The 21,740-nt window shown below is 46.7% G+C and overlaps 1 protein-coding gene across 2 annotated transcripts; it reads right to left on the reverse strand.

Moving 5' to 3' along the window:
• Positions 1-1,034: 1,034 nt before the first annotated feature.
• Positions 1,035-19,828, reverse strand: LOC143776975 (rho crystallin-like). 2 transcript variants are annotated; one of them, XM_077266855.1, is made up of 9 exons: positions 19,681-19,828; positions 13,356-13,523; positions 12,598-12,714; positions 12,409-12,486; positions 4,323-4,445; positions 3,545-3,654; positions 3,312-3,477; positions 1,343-1,425; positions 1,035-1,201 (listed from the first exon to the last, which is right to left on the reverse strand). In XM_077266855.1, exons 1-9 carry the CDS (start codon positions 19,765-19,767, stop codon positions 1,159-1,161), a joined length of 975 nt encoding a protein of 324 aa, XP_077122970.1. In that variant the 5' UTR covers positions 19,768-19,828; the 3' UTR covers positions 1,035-1,158. The 2 variants fall into 2 exon arrangements, with proteins under 2 accessions (XP_077122970.1, XP_077122971.1); XM_077266856.1 differs by lacking the exon at positions 1,343-1,425.
• Positions 19,829-21,740: the final 1,912 nt, after the last annotated feature.

Consider the following 21,740-nt stretch of genomic DNA (forward strand, 5'->3'; position numbering starts at 1 on the left):
TCACTGTGTACATACATTACATTACTGATCCTGAGTTACATCCTGTATTATACTCCAGAGCTGCACTCACTATTCTGCTGGTGCAGTCACTGTGTACATACATTACATTACTGATCCTGAGTTACATCCTGTATTATACCCCAGAGCTGCACTCACTATTCTGCTGGTGCAGCCACTGTGTACATACATTACATTACTGATCCTGAGTTACATCCTGTATTATACTCCAGAGCTGCACTCACTATTCTGCTGGTGCAGTCACTGTGTACATACATTACATTACTGATCCTGAGTTACATCCTGTATTATACTCCAGAGCTGCACTCACTATTCTGCTGGTGCAGTCACTGTGTACATACATTACATTACTGATCCTGAGTTACATCCTGTATTATACTCCAGAGCTGCACTCACTATTCTGCTGGTGCAGTCACTGTGTACATACATTACATTACTGATCCTGAGTTACATCCTGTATTATACCCCAGAGCTGCACTCACTATTCTGCTGGTGCAGCCACTGTGTACATACATTACATTACTGATCCTGAGTTACATCCTGTATTATACTCCAGAGCTGCACTCACTATTCTGCTGGTGCAGTCACTGTGTACATACATTACTGATCCTGAGCTACATCCTGTATTATACTCCAGAGCTGCACTCACTATTCTGCTGGTGCAGTCACTGTGTACATACATTACATTACTGATCCTGAGTTACATCCTGTATTATACCCCAGAGCTGCACTCACTATTCTGCTGGTGCAGCCACTGTGTACATACATTACATTACTGATCCTGAGTTACATCCTGTATTATACTTCAGAGCTGCACTCACTAGTGGATTACACTTCCCCTATATAATTGTGCAGTGTAAGGTGCATTTTTGAGGTTACAGAGTCTCTTTAAAGACCAGAGTAAAGTTTGTGTAAAATGAATAAAAATGATTATTATTATTAATAATAAATGAAATCTTTGGTTCTGTGTTCCATATTCTTTTCATGTGATGCCACAAACGAAAATAGAAAAGAGAGAGCGTTTTTTTAAATTTATTTTTTGTTTAATTTATTGGTCACATGATAAGATGTTATGACTTTGCCTTCAATATATAGAATTGGTTTTATTGAAATCTGCTGTTATAACCAGACATTCGCTCCTCAGTACTCGTCATGGAAGGGATATTCAGGGTGATCTTTCATTCTGGAGAAAAAAAAGAACATAAAATAAATAAATAAAGAATAATAAAAAAACAATAAATCATCATTATAAAAAATCATCATGCTGTAGGTCTGCAATGGAAGATTTGTCCTGTTCTCTGGGACTCTCTAAGGGACAACTTACTCCTTAAACACTCCATAACGTAGGTTTTTATCCAGCTCTTCTAGAGCTTTCATGTCTTCAGACGTCAGTTCAAAATCGAAAACCTGATAAAGAGAAGATGTCCGGTTAGTGTACAGGCGGGACGGCGGGGGGAGGTGCTTTATGGCAGCTGCTATGAATGGGAGATAATGGACGGAAAAGTGTCCATAGATTGATAGCGTCTCCAGGAAAAATAGGGCCCGTTGTTCTGTTGGGAAAGGTAAGATGTCTCTAGTGACCCTACCCTGTCATGATAAGGACTTTGTTGACCCTGCACTTTAAAGATGATTAGATGACTCTGCTGACCCTATCCCCTAATCATCATGAGATGACCCTGCTGACCCCACCCTCTAATAATAGTGAGATGACTCTGCTGACCCCACCCTCTCATAGTATTGAGAGGACTCTGCTGACCCTGTCCTCTAATAATAACAAGATGAATCTGCAGACCTCACCCTCTAATGATAACGAGATGACTCTGCTGACCCTACCCTCTAATAATATGACTCTGCAGACCTCACCCTCTAATAATTACAAGATGACTCTGTCCTCTACTGATCATGAGATGACTCTACTGACCCCACCCTCTTATAATATTGAGATGACTCTGCTGACCCTGTCCTCTAATAATAACAAGATGACTCGGCAGACCTCACCCTCTAATAATAACGAGATGACTCTGTTGACACTGTCCTCTACTAATCATGAGATGACTCTACTGACCTGTCCTCTAATGATAATGAGATGACTCTGCTGACCCTACCCTCTAATAATAATGAAATGACTCTGGTGACCCCACCCTCTAATAATAATGAAATTACTCTACTGACCCCACCCTCTAATAATAATAAGACATCTGTGCTGACTGCCACATCTAACAATTATCAGAAGTCTTGATCTACTATTGTCATTCTGCTGGATTTCATCCCTGGAGCTTGTGTTCTCTAATCGGCTTCTTTCTGCTTTGAGCCACATGAGACACACCTTTTCTTTTGGTGTATTGTTTCTGCTCTTCTGGCTGCAGCCTGTGTAGCTTAAAACAGGCATATTCATTTGCCTGCCTATCACCTTTTGGGTGCAGCTTCATATTCTGTCCCCCTGCTGGTGATAGTTTCATTTGGATGGTCTGACATTTTATGGATGTTTGGACCCAGTCTGTGTGCTCCCAGAAAACAGTTATCGCTTTGCTGCTTCTTTGCTATACTTTGCCCCTATCTTCTTTTTATCTCTAGGAAGGAGGCAGTACATTGTTTAACAATACCTGCTTTATTCTTTATTTAGTACTTCGATATTTACTTTACTCACTCTGGGATCTTTCCTTTGTTCAGCACACTTTCCCTCTTGTAGGTAATTCACACTCTGCTCTGCACTCTGATTCTTTAGGAGGAATGTGAAGCAACTTGATGACCTTTTAGGCAGTTTAGTTCCAAGCTGCCATCTTCTTGCCTGTGGTTAGAGCTATCTCTGCTCTTGAATGAACCACTAGGGACTGTGGGGTCAGGATCTCTAGTCTGTACAGGAGCCGGAAGGGTCCGTTGCAGTATTTTAGTATGTTACTTGTTTTCCCAAGTGAGTGTTACACAGGCATAACACCTGACCTCTGATAGAGATTAATATGATTTTTCCATCCTCTAATGAAAATGAAATAAACTCTGATAGCTTTGACCTTTAAAGATAATGACTGAGATGACTCTGCTGCCCCTGTTCCAATCTACACAGCAAAGGTGAAAATTGAACCACATGACCTGTAGTAGCAGTACAGGTCTGCTTTGTGTGTGTGCCTCATAGGTTATGTTAAAAAGTGGAATATTTCAGTTTTTTTCTTTAGATTTGGTCACATAAAAAACCATTAAATAAAATAAACACCAAAATGTTTTTTCTTCAATATACATTTTTTAAAGCTTTCCAGGCAATATTGCAGGATAATAAGTATATAGGATATGGTAGTTACCCCAAGGTTTTGTTTCAGGCGTTCTGCAGTGAAACTTTTGGCCAATACCACAATGCCCTTCTGGAGGATGTAGCGCATAGCGACCTCTGCTGGAGAACGGTTGTATTTTGCTGCCACCTGGGCCAGGACTGGGTCTTCAAGCAGCACAGGAGTGCTCAAGTCTACCCTATAAATGGCATCAATGTCAGTAATGGTATACAGAGAAATAATGATATGTACGCCGTGACACTTACCAGTTCTTGTCTCGGTGGGACCCCAGCACGCTGTACGCCACCAGGACAATATCCTTGGATTTACAATACGCCAACAGCTTACTCTGACTCAAATATACGTGACACTCCACCTGTCATCCATAGGACAATATTGTAAGTATTGGTCCTAATCACCAGTCCCATGTGTCCCATAAACAGTAAATGCAGATATGAGGGATTCCTGCTCCCCTCTAAATATATCGCACATGTATGGAGGTCATTATGTAGCCGTACTGAGCAGTGTAGCTGTGAAACCAGCACACAGGCGAAATAAAACACCTACTAGAAAGCAACATCACTTTCTCATTTTGGTTTGTGACTCTCTATTTTTCACTCTTCTGTGTTTAAATCTGGGAGATGCAGCAGTATGCTGAGAACTTTGATAACAGTAATTATATACTGCATGATAAAGAATAAAATTAACTGTCACTTTAAAATGTGTGAGGCTGCTAACATCAGTCACAGCTATGGTTGTGGGTACATGGAGGCTCTCAGTGCTTTCCTTTTAAGATGAAAAGATTTTGAATAGAACAAACAGTGTGGTCGCTTATAAGTAATTACAGTATTAGCGTTAATCATTAACTGGAAAGTTATAAAACGTTCTAAGTGCAAAAATACATAAAAGGCGACGAATGTGTAAAGAGCAGAGCACATGTGTACACAGGATATATGTGTATATGTATCTGTCACTGGTCTGTATCCCCAGTGTCAGTGTCATTATCCTGTACCCCGAATGTCATTGTCCTTCTCTACGTCTTACCTGGTTACAGACCGGCTTGTACTTCAGTCCTGGTTTGCTCAGGAGACGTTCCAGTTGCCTCCTGTTGAAGTTGGAGACACCAATGGACTTCACCAGACCGTCCTCCTTGCACGACTCCAGGACCTGCAGTCAGATTAGCGTTCATTGGTGTGAGTGTGGGCCGTCATTTGGAGGCAGCATTCTTTACTATTTCAATTGGTGGCCATGTAGGATGCTAGTAGGTGCGTAGGATGTAGTGACACACAGGAGGCAGAGGAAGGGTTAACAGGTTTTTTTTTATGTAAAACAATAGTAGGTCAAGCAGGGGGGTACTATAATAAAGGTAACAACAGTTTAACTTATCAGTCTCTGGGCATTGGTGGAAGGTGGCTGGAAGATCCCTCGGTGGCGCTGCAGGCGGCGCGAGATGTCTCCGATCCGGTCCCGCAGAAAGGCGATGCACTGTCTCCTTGCGGTGGTGAATCCTCCGGGTCCTTTGGCACGTGGTCTCCTGGTACGGGCATGAGATGTTGTAGAGGTGTAAGTCCACGGCACAGCAGACGAAGCAAACAATTCAGTAGAAAAGACCGCAAAAGAAGTACACAGTCCAGCGGTCGCAGCCACAGAAGCAGGCCGGTTTTCATTGGGCACCGCAGGGATATGGCTGAGAGGTGCCTCCGTGGTGGTCAGTGGATGCACTCTGCACCGGTCACTGTACGGTGCAGAGGTCTCTCTGGGCTGTGTGTCGTCAGTCAGGATGGATTTGCTAACCGGGTATGATGGCTCCGATAGCTGGCGTGGGTAAGTCGAGAGGGAGTCAACCATCTCTGTGCTCACACGCTGGTTCCCCGGCGCCAAAAGCCGAATCTTCCCACGCACACCGCTATTTATCTCGGACCCGCCCCCACCAGTCTGGTGTCCTGACCTGCTTCGGTCAGAAAACTCTTTCCCCTGGAATAATGATGACAGTCTCAACAGTTCCAGCCCAGACACGCAGGAGGGACTGTCAGCCTGGTCGACCTCCCTACACTCCCCCACTCTTTTTGCTCACCATTCTATGGGCGAGACTCTTCGAGGAGTGCGTGACTGTCTCTTCTTCTGTATGGTTTGTTGTCAGACAAAATGTTCTTGATCATAGCGTTTGGGGGGGCTTACCAGCCGTTGTTCGTTCGGAGCGCCACAGATTAGGAGCAGTAGTGGAGTTCACTTGTGGAGCAGAATCCAGCCGTGGGGGAAGAGCCATGGGTGAGCCTGTATCCTCTGGTTCTAACCTCTTGTAGCCCCTGGAGCTCAATTCTGCACCCCTTCTTCGTCCTCTTCTTCTACTGGCGTATGGATCGTCTCGGGGGTCTCAGACTCCTTTTCTACTCGGACACGGTTTTTAGATAGATATAGTCAGAGCATATTCTGGTGAAGAGTTCGAGTGGGGGCATCCTCTTTTCCCTCAGGCTGGACTTCATACACAGGTCCCTCAGGACTAACTCTCCTCTGCACCCGATACGGATTTTCCAGCTTGTCCTGAGGACGCTTCTCCAGCACTAAGACACGGTCTCCTACTTGAAACTCTGTTTCTCCAGATGGGATCTTCTCTGCATGTTCTAGCTCCTGTAATCTAGTCTGGACCAACTGATGTAAGGTTTGCAGCTGATGTCGATGTTCCCGAACCCAGGAGGACACCCCTGTCCGTGGGTAGTCCTCTTCTGGATCCAATGCCAACTCAGAGATTCCCTTTCCATCTCGACCAAACAGGAGGAAGTAAGGCGTATATCTCGTAGTTCGATGTACTCATTTATTATATATCCACACCAGTTCAGAAACATATTCAGGCCACCGGGCCTTTTGATCTTCTTCCAGAGTTTGAATTAGCGTGCGGTTAAATCGTTCACAGGCGCCATTACCTTGAGGGTGGTATAGTGTAGTGCGGGACTTGTCGATCCGGTAAATGCAATGTAGCTCATCCATTACTCTCCCCAAAAATCAGGCTCCCTGATCAGAGTGAATCCTGTTCGGACATCCATAGAGTTGTATGAAGTTCTTGCAGATTGCGTATTCAGCGGACTCTGCAGTCTGATCCTGAGTCGCAGTCACCACGCAAATTTTGTAAAGTGGTCCACCATCACCAGGCAATGCTCATAGCCCTGATGGGCTGGGATGGTCAGATAGTCTATCATCAAGAGTTCCAAGGGGGTGGAGGTTACAATGGACTGGACAGGAGCTCTTTGCTCTGGTGGCTTAGCCAGTTTACATGTTCGGCACGTTCTACAGGCCTCTTCCACTTTTGTCTTCAGCTGGGGGGTGATGAATCGTTGTAACCATTGGAAGGTCTTTTCTGGACCAAAGCGGTCCCCTTGCTTGTGCGCAGCAATGGCAATTTCAGATAACAAAGCTGTTGAGTCTAGTACATGCCAGGTCATGCTCGGCTCAGTCCGCAATTGTGCTTTCCGATACAGTAAACCATTCTTCATCCGAAGTTGTTCCCACAAGGATCCGTAACAGCTCAGGAGACAAAGTACCTCTTTCTGTCGAGCTGGGGAGTCTCTGAGAAGTCACTTACCGTCTTAACAAGCCTAGTTCACTATCTTCTTGTTGAAGCTGAACCCACTCATCCTGGGTACGTCCCAGTGCGCCTTCCTGGGCTGAGGTGTGTATCTGCTCTTGCGTTGCCACCACCGCCCTGGCGGGTCTCAGCAATTTAGGGATTTTGTCATCTTCCAGTTCTTCATCCCTGTCCAGCTCTGGTTTGGCACTCCTCCTTCTGGACAGGGCATCGGCATGAGTATTTTCTGCCCCATTTTATAGGCAATCTTATAGCAACACTTTGCCATTCTGGCCACCCATCGCTGCTCCAGAGCCCCCAGTCTCGCATTTTCCAGGTGTGTCAGGGGGTTGTTATCAGTGCGCACCAACACTTCAGAGCCAGATAAATATTCAGCTAATTTCTCCGTCATAGCCCACACCAACACCAGCAGCTTCAACTTGAAAGAACTGTAATTGTTCGGATTGCGCTCGGAATTGTGAAGGGAACGGCTCGCGTAAGCGATCACCCTTTTTCTTCCGTCCTGCATCTGTGACAACACAGCCCCAAGTCTCAGCAGTCTTCCGTCGGTGTAGAGAATGAACGGTTGTGAGAAATCCGCATAAGCCAAGACAGGAGCTTCTGTGGGTGCTCTCTTGAGGTCCTGAAAGGCCTCTTCCTGGAACTCCTTTCAGCAGATCTTCAATTCTTGGCACCCCAAGGTACCTTTTTCAACAGCTCCAGTAAAGACTTTGCCCATCGAGCAAAGTTCTTCACGAAGTGCCTGTAATATCCGGTCAGTCCCAGGAATGCCCGGACATCCTGTACGGTCTCTGGAGTGGGCCAGTCTTGAATCACAGCGACCTTTTCTCTAGAGGGCTCCACTCCTTCAGTGGAAACGACATGGCCCAAGTATTTAACCTGCGTGCGAAATAAATGGCATTTTTGAGGCTTCACCTTTAGCTTTTTTTAAGCGCTGCAGGTGTTCGTCAAATGAAGCCGCATAGACTATAATGTCGTCCAGGTAGCTGAGCGTGGATTCAAAATTCAAATCCCCCAGGCACCTCTCCATGAGAAGTTGAAAAGTTCCGGGAGCGTTGGCTAAGCCGAACGTCATTCGATTGAACTCGTAAAAGCCCATGGGAAGAATAAAGGCGGGCTTTGCTCGATCTTGTTCAGACATGGGTACTTGCCAGTAGCCACTGGCGAGGTCCAATGTAGAGAAGAACCTGGCTTTTCCCAGAGCAGATAGGGACTCTTCAATCCGGGGTAATGGGTATGAGTCTCCCACAGCACAGGCGTTGAACTTTCGGTAATCCACACAAAAACGCAAGGTGCTGTCTTTCTTCCGCACTAACACAATTGGGGCAGCCCACGGACTCTGGCTTTCCCTAATTACGCTGGCCTGCCACATCTGGTTCAACATGCTCTTTACTTCCTGGTAGGGTTGAGCGACTTTTATTTTTATAGGATCGGGTCGGGTTTCACGAAACCCGACTTTCTCAAAAGTCGGGTCGAGCGAAATCGGCCGATCCTATAAAAAAGTCGGGGTTGGGGTCGGCCGAAACATGAAACCCAATGCAGTGCAATGGGATACTATGGTTCCCAGGGTCTGAAGGAGAGGAAACTCTCCTTCAGGCCCTGGGATCCATATTAATGTGTAAAATAAAGAATTAAAATAAAAAATATTGATATACTCACCCGTCCGGAGGCCCCTGGACATCACCGCTGGTAACCGGCAGCCTTCTTTGCTTAAAATGAGCGCGTTCAGGGCCTTCCATGACGTCACGGCTTCTGATTGGTCGCGTGCCGCTCATGTGACCGCCACGCGACCAATCACAAGCCGTGACGTAATTCTCAGGTCCTAAATTCCTAATTCTAGGAATTTAGGACCTGAGAATTACGTCACGGCTTGTGATTGGTCGCGTGGCGGTCACATGGGCGGCCGCGACCAATCACAAGCCGTGACGTCATCTAAGGCCCTGAACGCGCTCATTCTTAGGAAGGAAGGCTGCCGGAAAGAAGCCGAGGGTGAGTATATTCCTATTAGGTATATACTCACCCTCGGACGCGCCCTGCTTCTTTCCGGCAGCCTTCCTTCTTAAGAATGAGCGCGTTCAGGACCTTAGATGACGTCACGGCTTGTGATTGGTTGCAGCCGCCCATGTGACCGCCACGCGACCAATCACAAGCCGTGACGTAATTCTCAGGTCCTAAATTCCTAGAATTAGGAATTTAGGACCTGAGAATTACATCACGGCTTGTGATTGGTCGCGTGGCGGTCACATGAGCGGCCGCGACCAATCAGAAGCCGTGACGTCATCTAAGGCCGTAAACGCGCTCATTTTAAGCAAAGAAGGCTGCCGGTTACCAGCGGCGATGTCCAGGGGCCTCCGGAGAGGTGAGTATATCAATATTTTTTATTTTAATTCTTTATTTTACACTTAAATGTGGATTCCGATACCGATTTCTGATATCGCAAACATATCGGAACTCGGTATCGGAATTCCGATACCAGATTCAGAAGATCGCCGACCTCATGGCCGACCCCACACAGGGGTCGGGTTGGGTTTCATGAAACCCGACTTTGCCAAAAGTCGGCGACTTCTGAAAATGGCCGACCCGTTTCGCTCAACCCTACTTCCTGGTATAACTGTGGGGGAATTTGTCTGTAACGCTCTCTTATGGGCGCGGTGCTCCCAGTTGGTATTTCATGTATAATGGCCATGGTGCAACCAAAATCATCTTCGAGGAGGGCAAAAACATCTTCATACCTCCCCAACAGAGCTTCTACCTGTTGCACATGGGTGTGTGTGAGTTCGGTCAACTCAGCCCGCATTTGTTCCAGTATGGGTCAGCCCTCTTCGATGTAATGAGGTTCTGGCACTGAAATGGACAGAGTCCAGAGGCCCTCAGGTTCTATTTCCAGTTGTACTGTTTGGGGGGATATTATTACTTCAGGTGGATTCATTACTCGGGCCACCACACTTCTGGGAACAACGGTAATGTCCTGGCCTCCTAAATTAATGCACCGTACAGGAACAGTCCCTTCTCGTACAATGGCTAACATATGCGCCACTACGAGTTCCGTAGGTAGTTGTTCTGAAGAAGATGGTTCAATGGACCTCAACCCCCTCCACAGGCATGAATAGGCAGAGACAGTACCGTTTGTCCTGGTGGAAGAAAACGTTTGGTGGAGGCAAGGACAATTACTTTTCCCAACAGTCCTCCCACACAGCTAGACTCTTGGACTTGGGCCACTCGTGCTAGTTGTTGAAAAATTCTTCTTTGGGGGTATACGGGCCCCACTGTTTTAGAATCTCGTTAGAGGGCTACCTGATGAAAAGGCTTCCGAACTTCTTCAGCACATTCATCCCCAAGGTGACGGTGGGTCCATTACTCACTTCTCCCTGTGTCAATACCACGCCTTTCCATCCCAGCTCTTTCCCACAGATAGATACTTGCATCCATACCACCCCAGCGACCAGGATGGGCAGTTGGTTGGCCGCCATTAACTTTGTCACAGGACCCCATTCAGGCCATTTCACTCTGGGAAAATGTCACCAGAAGTAAGCTTCTGGCATCATTGTCACCTGCGAGCCCGTGTCCACCAGGCATTGCACTGCACATCCATCCATCTCTGCCCATACCAGGGGGCATGTTGACATTAAACTTGCGGGACTTCCACTACTCTTCCTCAGCTGTTCTGGCTCCGGGCGGCGTCCCCACAGCTCGTAGCCCTCTAGTTTAATGGGCGGCGAGCCGTCACTCTTCCTCAGTGGGTGCACTCAACAGTGAGGTTCCGGGCCTTCCCTGACCTCTGGTGGGTTGTTAGTAGCCTCTGCTTTCTTCTTTATGTCGGCCAGTTCTTCCTTCACGCTCACAAGTTCTTTCCTGAGTTCTTCCACTCATTGGGGTTCAGCAATGGCGTTTACAGACACCCCCACACTCTGGACCTTCCCCACCGGAACTGTCACCCCCTGCTCCTGTTCACACATGCGTGCCTCATTCCCTACCTCAGGGAAAGTCATTCGGGGTTTACTCGCAAACGCTCTCGCAGGGCTTGTTTTGTCAGCACGTCTCGTAAACCAGTCACTAACAGGTCTCGTAACATTATGCCTGTGGGACCTACCCCCATACCATCCTTTCTAACAATAGCAGTGTGTAACTCCTGTTATGCATTCATATATTGGGTTACGGTCTCCCCCTCCCTCTGTGTTCTGCTAAAACAGACATGTCCTCAGTTCCCCTACTTCTGTGGGGTCTCTGAGTGTCTCCTCCAAGATCTGCAACACCTTATTGAAGGTATCTCGGTCTCTGGGGGTCCGCAACATCACTGAATCCCTGGATTCCCCATCCAGTGCCATGATAGCCACCTCAGCATCCAGCACAGGGGTCATGGGGTGCATTCTCATCGTGCCTCTAATGCGTTCAGTCCAGCTCCACAGCATAGTGTTGCTCCCCGTGAATTTTGGCAAATTACTTAGCATGGCCTCCAGTGAAATGCTGGTCCTGGGGCCACCCCCAACTGCTTGATCTGCGCCTGCATGCTATTGGACTGCATCTTGCTGACTACGCCAAGTGTAGGATGCTAGCAGGTGCGTAGGATGCAGTGACACAGAGGAGGCAGGGCAAGGGTTAACAGGTATTTATTTATGTAAAACAATAGTAGGTCAAGCAGGGGGGTACTATAAAAAAGATAACAACAGTTTAACTTATCAGTCTCTGGGCCTTGATGGAAGGTGGCTGGAAGATACCTCGGTGGCACCACAGGTGGCATGAGATGTCTCCAATCCGGTCCCGCAGAAAGGCGATGCACTGTCTTCTTGCGGTGGTGAATCCTCTGGGTCCTTCGGCACGTGGTCTCCTGGTCCGGTCATGAGATGTTGTAGAGGTGTAGGTCCATGGCACAGCGGATGAAGCAAACAGTTCAGTAGACAAGGCCGCAGAAGAAGTACACAGTCCAGCGGTCGCAGCCACAGGAGCAGGCTGGTTCTCTGTGGGCAGGGATATGGCTGAGCGGTGCCTCCGCGGTGGTCAGTGGAACGATGCTATGCACTCCGTACCGGTCGGAAGTCTCTTTGGGCTGTGTGTCGTCAGTCAGGACAGATTTGCTAACCGGGTATGATGGCGTGACAGCTGGCGTGGGTAAGTCGAGAGGGAGTCAACCGTCTCTGTGCACACACGCTGGTTCTCCACCAAAAGCCCTGTCTTCCCGCGTACAAAGCTATTTATCTCGGACCCGCCCCCACCAGTCAGGTGTCCTGGCCTGCTCTGGTCAGAAAACTCTTCCCCCCGGAATAATGGTGACAGTCCTGACTGTTCCAGCCCAGAAACGCAGGAGGGACCGTTAGCCTTGTCCACCTCCCTACACTCCCCCACTCTTTTTACTCACCATTCCACGGGCTACTTCTAAGTTGTCTCTGAGCTGGTGGGTGGAAACTAACTGCTTTGATGTCTCTCATGAACAGCATACATGCAGACAGAAGAGATTTCAATCATATTGTACTGCAATACCCGACACAACCATACAGTTAGGGGTGGTGATGTTGTAAATATTAAGTGATATAAAGGCTTCAATCAATAACGAACCTCCCAAGTAGCCAAGAAGTCGACGTCATCATAGATGAAAGGTTTATCCGGGTTGCTGGGTTCCTCGGCTCCTGTGGGCTGAAGAGCAGAAACCCCCGATCATTTCCTTAATCTTACCTGTTTTTCCTCGTACAACCTGTAGGTGTCACTATTATCAAGTCTGTCAATAAATGGGAATTTGTCCCCTACCTTCAGAGAGAAAGGCCAGTGCATGATAAACAGGTCCAGGTAATCCAACTGGAGATCTTGCAGAGATTTTTCTAGACCCTTGCGGACAAGTTCAGGTGAAAAATATGTACACCAGAGCTAAAAAAAAAAAGAAGTAAATAAATAAATTAATTCTTAATAATTTATTACATGCATACACGGATAAAAAACACAAATGAATTAAAGACAAAAAATTACAACGTAAATACATAAAATAAATAAATATTAAAAAATGCAGAAATTACAAATAAAACTGAATAAAAATAAAATAAAAAATAAAGTAGAAGCAAGAATCAAAAATAAATAAAAAATAAAGTGAAAATTAAAAAATAAAGTAAAAAAATACAAATAAAATAAAAATTAAAAAACGTAAAAGTAAAAAATAAAGTGAAAAAATTAAAGGAAAAGACTATGAACGAAGGAGTGAATGAATGAATAAATGAAAGAATGAATGAATACATGATTTTAAAAATGAATAGAGAATTAAATAGTAAAAAGGAAAAATAAGTAGCTGAATATAAAGATAAATGAGAAATGAGAATAATTTACTAAAAAAAGTAAAAAAAAGTAAAGAAAAGCGAAAATAATTTACCAAAAAACCCCAATTATTTAATATATACATTTATTAATGTATGAATGACTCATGAGTTCTTGAATGAGCAAATAATTCAATATAGAAATCAATGCAGAAAGTATAGAAAGCCCCATTCATATAGAGAGGCATCAGCTCTTCCCTTCACCTTCCCCGTATAGAACACGTCCTCCCTCCTGACGACGCCGTCAGATATTTTGGCCCGGATGGCGTTCCCGATCTGAACTTCATTTCCGTAGATGTAAGCGCAGTCAATGTGCCGGTAGCCAAGATCGATGGCCGTTTTTGTGGCTTCTTCTCCGAGAATTTTTGGGACCTAAAGAAGAAGAAAAAGCATGAAAAACTTAAATGAAATAAAACAAATTAAGAAAAAGTAAAAAAATAAATAAAAATAACTAAAAAGATAAACAACAACTCAGAAAACAAATATGTCACCTTCTAATACATACAGTAGCGAAGCTACCGGGGAGGGCAGAGGGTGCGGGTGCCCCGGGCCCGGTGCTCTGAGGGGGCCTACCCGGAGCTACGCTACCATAACTGTAATTGCGGCAGGGCAGGGAGAATCGATCTGAGCAGGTGGGGGCACCCAGTGCCAGCAGTGGGCCCCCCGCCCGTCACCGCAAGGTCAGCTGTATCGGCATTTATACTACAGAGTCTGCCTATGGGGGTGCTGTCTTATACTACAGGGTCTGCCTATGGGGGTGCTGTCTTATACTTACAGGGTCTGCCTATAGGGGTACTGTCTTATACTACAGGATCTGCCTATGGGGTGCTGCCTTATACTACAGGGCCTGCCGATGGGGGTATTGTCTTATACAACAGGGTCTGCCTATGGGAGTACTGTCTTATACTTACAGGGTCTGCCTATAGGGGTAATGTCTTATACTACAGTGTCTGCTTATGGGGGTGCTGCCTTACACTACAGGATCTGCCTATGGGGTGCTGCCTTATACTACAGGGTCTGCCTATGGGGGTATTGTCTTATACAACAGGGTCTGCCTATGGGAGTACTGTCTTATACTTACAGGGTCTGCCTATAGGGGTACTGTCTTATACTACAGGGTCTGCCTATGGGTGCTGCCTCGTGATATAGAGTCTGCCTATGGGGAGTGCATTATACTATATTGAGGACTATCTGGTGCATTATACTATATGGCGACCATCTAGTGGGCCATCGTACAGTGTGGGGATTACAGTGAAGGGGCCATCAAACAGTTTGGGGGCTACTAAGGGGTCAGTATACTGTGTATAAGAGAGCATCATACTGTGTATAGGGGAGCTGTACAGGGGAGACTCGAGTCATTACACAGGCCAACAAAAAACAACTTTTTTTATGTTTCTTTGATGAAAATAGGCAAATATTACTAATTTTGGGTCGAGAAACTCAAATATACCCACAGAATTGTTTAATTAGCTCTCGTTTTTTAGATACACGCCATGGAAGTATGTGCTGTAGGTAGCGAGAAGAATTCATTACAAGAGTATAAATTGCACAGTACAGTACACATATTTAGTATCGCCGCGTCCGTAACGACCCAACCTATAAAACTGTCCCACTAGTTAACCCCTTCAGTAAACACCGTAAGAAAAAAAAAAAAAAAACGAGGCAAAAAACAACGCTTTATTACCATACCGCCGAACAAAAAGTGGAATAACACGCGATCAAAAAGATGGATATAAATAACCATGGTACCGCTGAAAACGTCATCTTGTCCCGCAAAAAACAAGCCGCCATACAGCATCATCAGCAAAAAAATAAAAAAGTTATAGTCCTCAGAATAAAGCGATGCCAAAATAATTATTTTTTCTATAAAATAGTTTTTATCGTATAAAAGCGCCAAAACATTAAAAAATGATATAAATGAGGTATCGCTGTAATCGTACTGACCCGACGAATAAAACTGCTTTATCAATTTTACCAAACGCAGAACGGTATAAAGAAATTCATGAATAGCTGGTTTTTGGTTATTCTGCCTCACAAAAAACGGAATAAAAAGTGATAAAAAATGGTCACGTGTCCGAAAATGTTACCAATAAAAACGTCAACTCGTCCCGCAAAAAACAAGACCTCACATGACTCTGTGGACCAAAATGTGGAAAAATTATAGGTCTCAAAATGCCACGTATATAAGTGCCACGTATTTAAGTGCCACGTATAAGTGCCACGTATTTAAGTGCCACGTATAAGCAAAGTAATGATGGTAAGCAGTCTTCACAAGTGGAGTAATTGGTCTTCTTTGGTTGGCAAATGTCACATAACCACACACGTAACAAAAATTGTTAACAATATTTGCACATTTACGAGGCATTTTCAAAGTGTAAATTCTCTCCACAAAATTACTGCAACAAGAGAAAGAGACTTCAATTAGTACAAACTATGCAGACACAATTTATAAAATGGCTGACATTGGTTCAACAGGTCTGTAATCAGGTTTACCAATACACATTTGTTGAAAATTCAAAATTTCCCTATTTTCCTGCATAATAATCTTAAATGACCTGTATCTCAGCAACAAGAGCTAATAATGATTTTTAAGTAACATATTCGTTTTTAGGATGCTAAAATTATTACAAACCAGCTATTTTCATTTCAGAAACATTTTCACTGTTGGCCAGTGAATTATTAAATGTAAAGTGGGCACTTATTGTCATAGGGGAACTCAGGTTACTGTGACTATCAAAGGGGCACACAGGGCAATATTACTTTCTAGGGGGCAAAATATGGGCACTGTTTTCTAGGGCGCTTGCACCCAGTATTACTATATTATAGAGGGGTGCTTTAGAATTTAGAAGGCACAGAGAATCACACAGCAGGCGCAGTAATAGGGACACATACGGCAGCAGAGGCTCAGTATTGGGATATAAGGGGCAGTAATAGGGACACATATGGCAGCAGAGGCTCAGTATTGGGGTATAAGGGGCATTAATAGGGACACATACGGCAGCAGAGGCTCAGTATTGGGGTATCAGGTGTAGTAATAGGGACACATACGGCAGCAGCGGTTCAGTATTGGGGTATCAGGTGCAGTAATAGGGACACATACGGCAGCAGCGGCTCAGTATTGGGGTATCAGGGGCAGTAATAAGGACACATACAGCAGCAGCGGCTCAGTATTGGGGTATCAGGGGCAGTAATAGGGTCACATACGGCAGCAGCGGCTCAGTATTGGGGTATCAGGTGCAGTAATAGGGACACATACGGCAGAGGCTCAGTATTGGGGTATCAGGGGCAGTAATAGGGACACATACGGCAGCAGCGGCTCAGTATTGGGGTATCAGGGGCAGTAATAGGGTCACATATGGCAGCAGCGGCTCAGTATTGGGGTATCAGGTGCAGTAATAGGGTCACATACGGCAGCAGCGGCTCAGTATTGGGGTATCAGGGGCAGTAATAGGGTCACATATGGCAGCAGCGGCTCAGTATTGGGGTATCAGGTACAGTAATAGGGACACATACGGCAGCAGCGGCTCAGTATTGGGGTATCAGGTGCAGTAATAGGGTCACATACGGCAGCAGCGGCTCAGTATTGGGGTATCAGGTGCAGTAATAGGGACACATACGGCAGCAGAGGCTCAGTATTGGGGTATCAGGTGCAATAATAGGGTCACATACGGCAGCAGCGGCTCAGTATTGGGGTATCAGGTGCAGTAATAGGGACACATACGGCAGAGGCTCAGTATTGGGGTATCAGGTGCAGTAATAGGGACACATACGGCAGCAGTGGCTCAGTATTGGGGCATCAGGTGCAGTAATAGGGACACATACGGCAGCAGCGGCTCAGTATTGGGGTATCAGGTGCAGTAATAGGGGCACATACGGCAGCAGTGGCTCAGTATTGGGGCATCAGGTGCAGTAATAGGGACACATACGGCAGCAGCGGTTCAGTATTGGGGTATCAGGGGCAGTAATACGGACACATACGGCAGCAGCGGCTCAGTATTGGGGTATCAGGTGCAGTAATAGGGACACATACGGCAGCAGAGGCTCAGTATTGGGGTATCAGGGGCAGTAATAGGGACACATACGGCAGCAGCGGCTCAGTATTGGGGTATGAGTGGCAGTAATAGGGACACATATGGCAGCAGAGGCTCAGTATTGGGGTATCAGGTGCAGTAATAGGGACACATACGGCAGCAGAGGCTCAGTATTGGGGTATCAGGGGCAGTAATAGGGACACATACGGCAGCAGTGGCTCAGTATTGGGGTATCAGGTGCAGTAATAGGGACACATACGGCAGCAGCGGCTCAGTATTGGGGTATCAGGTGTAGTAATAGGGACACATACGGCAGCAGCGGCTCAGTATTGGGGTATCGGGCAGTAATAGGGACACATACGGCAGCAGTGGCTCAGTATTGGGGTATCAGGTGCAGTAATAGGGACACATACGGCAGAGGCTCAGTATTGGGGTATCAGGTGCAGTAATAAGGACACATACAGCAGCAGCGGCTCAGTATTGGGGTATCAGGGGCAGTAATAGGGACACATACGGCAGCAGCGGCTCAGTATTGGGTATCAGGTGCAGTAATAAGGACACATACGGCAACAGCGGCTCAGTATTGAGGTATCAGGTGCAGTAATAGGGACACATACGGCAGCAGCGGCTCAGTATTGGGGTATCAGGTGCAGTAATAGGGACACATACGGCAGCAGAGGCTCAGTATTGGGGTATGAGTGGCAGTAATAGGGACACATACGGCAGCAGCGGCTCAGTATTGGGGTATCAGGGGCAGTAATAGGGTCACATATGGCAGCAGCGGCTCAGTATTGGGGTATCAGGGGCAGTAATAGGGACACATACGGCAGCAGCGGCTCAGTATTGGGGTATGAGTGGCAGTAATAGGGACACATACGGCAGCAGCGGCTCAGTATTGGGGTATCAGGGGCAGTAATAGGGTCACATATGGCAGCAGCGGCTCAGTATTGGGGTATCAGGTGCAGTAATAGGGACACATACGGCAGCAGCGGCTCAGTATTGGGGTATCAGGGGCAGTAATAGGGTCACATATGGCAGCAGCGGCTCAGTATTGGGGTATCAGGTGCAGTAATAGGGTCACATACGGCAGCAGCGGCTCAGTATTGGGGTATCAGGGGCAGTAATAGGGTCACATATGGCAGCAGCGGCTCAGTATTGGGGTATCAGGTGCAGTAATAGGGACACATACGGCAGCAGCGGCTCAGTATTGGGGTATCAGGGGCAGTAATAGGGTCACATATGGCAGCAGCGGCTCAGTATTGGGGTATCAGGTGTAGTAATAGGGTCACATATGGCAGCAGCGGCTCAGTATTGGGGTATGAGTGGCAGTAATAGGGACACATACGGCAGCAGTGGCTCAGTATTGGGGTATCAGGGGCAGTAATAGGGACACATACGGCAGCAGCGGCTCAGTATTGGGGTATCAGGGGCAGTAATAGGGACACATACGGCAGCAGCGGCTCAGTATTGGGGTATCAGGTGCAGTAATAGGGACACATACGGCAGCAGAGGCTCAGTATTGGGGTATCAGGTGTAGTAATAGGGACACATACGGCAGCAGCGGCTCAGTATTGGGGTATCAAGTGCAGTAATAGGGACACATACGGCAGCAGAGGCTCAGTATTGGGGTATCAGGTGCAGTAATAGGGACACATACGGCAGCAGAGGCTCAGTATTGGGGTATCAGGTGCAGTAATAGGGACACATACGGCAGCAGAGGCTCAGTATTGGGGTATCAGGTGCAGTAATAGGGACACATACGGCAGCAGCGGCTCAGTATTGGGGTATCATGGGCAGTAATAGGGTCACATACGGCAGCAGCGGCTCAGTATTGGGGTATCATGGGCAGTAATAGGGACACATACAGCAGCAGCGGCTCAGTATTGGGGTATCAGGGGCAGTAATAGGGTCACATACGGCAGCAGCGGCTCAGTATTGGGGTATCAGCAGGATGAGGAGTTTGTGCAGGTTGGAGATAGATTGTGATAGGGCTGGAATATGAGAAGTGAAATGTGTCTTTGTTGTATTCTCTGCAGACGAGTCCTGGCTGGAAGAAGTTGTCATGTCGGTCTGAGCCAGATGGAAAAGACGTGAAAAGTGAACGATTCCATTAGAGAGAACATCAGCGGTAAGTGATTATCTGTAACTGTGCTGTGATCTGTTATATGTTCTGTATGGCTGGTATCTACCACTGACCATATGGCGGTAATATCAGTGTTGGTCTTTATATAGAGATTATGATCAGTAACAGCGCGGTCATCTGCTGAGGTTCTCCTCCACTATTAGGGCGCGTCATCGAGCTGTATTCAAGGTTACCTGTTAGGGGCCACTCAGAAGCTTCGCCGCCCTGAGCCAAAAACCCAGCTACGCTTCTGCATGCATATCAGATTGCTTTTATTTAACTTCCCTTTATTTATTTTTTATTTTGCATGAACTATGCTGCCATATCGCTGCACACATACAGCTGCCCCCCTACGATCAGACACACTGTGACTTACATCAGGGGAGGCGTAGGTGCCCAGTCCTATGATAGGCATGGTGTTCCCATCGTTCAGGGGGACGCGGGTGTCCTGTGTCAGGGCCATGCTGTCAGTGACGGAAAGCCTCGCCTCACCTGGATATAAAGGAACGGCTGTGAGCACTGTCAGCTGTGGGAGGGGATTATATATGATACTCTGAACCCTGCCTGACCGAGAAAAAAAATGTACTGAAGCTGCAAAATCAACAAGAAGTACATAGGAAAAGAGGAGAATGCAGGCGCCATAAAATGAGCATCAGAGCCGGAATAAGACTCGTATTATCCACCCGCCAATCAGACTAATTCAATAACATACAAATTATCAATGTCATACCTACAGCTTCATAATATAATTACAATTGTATTTACCTACAGCCACCACTAGGGGGAGCTCCCTGTATACAGAGATACATGATAAGATCCTGTCTGCAGCCACCACTAGGGGGAGCTCCCTGTATACAGAGATACATGATAAGATCCTGTCTGCAGCCACCACTAGGGGGAGCTCCCTGTATACAGAGATACATGATAAGATCCTGTCTGCAGCCACCACTAGGGGGAGCTCCCTGTATAAAGAGATACATGATAAGATTATGTCTGCAGTCACCACTAGGGGGAGCTCCCTGTATACAGAGATACATGATAACATTATGTCTGCAGTCACCACTAGGGGGAGCTCCCTATATACAGAGATACATGATAAGATCCTGTCTGCAGTCACCACTAGGGGGAGCTCCCTGTATAAAGAGATACATGATAAGATCCTGTCTGCAGCCACCACTAGGGGGAGCTCCCTGTATACAGAGATACATGATAACATTATGTCTGCAGTCACCACTAGGGGGAGCTCCCTGTATACAGAGATACATGATAAGATCCTCTCTGCAGTCACCACTAGGGGGAGCTCCCTGTATACAGAGATACATGATAAGATCCTGTCTGCAGTCACCATTAGGGGGAGCTCCCTGTATACAGAGATACATGATAAGATCCTCTCTGCAGTCACCACTAGGGGGAGCTCCCTGTATACAGAGATACATGATAAGATCCTGTCTGCAGCCACCACTAGGGGGAGCTCCCTGTATAAAGAGATACATGATAAGATCCTGTCTACAGCCACCACTAGGGGGAGCTCCCTGTATACAGAGATACAAGATAAGATCCTGTCTGCAGCCACCACTAGGGGGAGCTCCCTGTATACAGAGATACATGATAAGATCCTCTCTGCAGTCACCACTAGGGGGAGCTCCCTGTATACAGAGATACATAAGATCCTGTCTGCAGTCACCACTAGGGGGAGCTCCCTGTATACAGAGATACATGATAAGATCCTGTCTGCATCCACCACTAGGGGGAGCTCCCTGTATACAGAGATACATGATATGATTCTGACTGCAGCCACCACTAGGGGGAGCTCCCTGTATACAGAGATACATGATAAGATCCTCTCTGCAGTCACCACTAGGGGGAGCTCCCTGTATACAGAGATACATGATAAGATCCTGTCTGCAGCCACCACTAGGGGGAGCTCTCTGTATACAGAGATACATGATAAGATCCTGTCTGCAGTCACCACTAGGGGGAGCTCCCTGTATACAGAGATACATGATAAGATCCTGTCTGCAGCCACCACTAGGGGGAGCTCCCTGTATACAGAGATACATGATAAGATCCTGTCTGCAGTCACCACTAGGGGGAGCTCCCTGTATACAGAGATACATGATAAGATCCTGTCTGCAGCCACCACTAGGGGGAGCTCCCTGTATACAGAGATACATGATAAGATCCTCTCTGCAGTCACCACTAGGGGGAGCTCCCTGTATACAGAGATACATGATAAGATCCTGTCTGTAGTCACCACTAAGGGGAGCTCCCTGTATACAGAGATACATGATAAGATCCTGTCTGCAGCCACCCCTAGGGGGAGCTCCCTGTATACAGAGATACATGATAAGATCCTGTCTGCAGCCACCACTAGGGGGAGCTCCCGGTATACAGAGATACATGATAAGATCCTGTCTGCAGCCACCACTAGGGGGA

This window comes from Ranitomeya variabilis, chromosome 5, assembly GCF_051348905.1.
Source record: "Ranitomeya variabilis isolate aRanVar5 chromosome 5, aRanVar5.hap1, whole genome shotgun sequence".
NCBI classification, from domain to species: Eukaryota; Metazoa; Chordata; class Amphibia; order Anura; family Dendrobatidae; genus Ranitomeya; species Ranitomeya variabilis.

What these genes read in the sequence shown, in the direction of transcription:
- LOC143776975 (XM_077266855.1), bottom strand. Translation starts at nt 19,767, where the DNA reads ATGGCCCTGACACAGGACACCCGCGTCCCCCTGAACGATGGGAACACC. An exon ending in GCACCTACGCCTCCCCTGAT is followed by an intron (nt 13,524 to 19,680) that starts GTAAGTCACAGT and finishes CTTCTTCTTTAG; the next exon opens with GTCCCAAAAATTCTCGGAGA. An exon ending in ACTTCTTGGCTACTTGGGAG is followed by an intron (nt 4,446 to 12,408) that starts GTTCGTTATTGA and finishes ATCTGACTGCAG; the next exon opens with GTCCTGGAGTCGTGCAAGGA.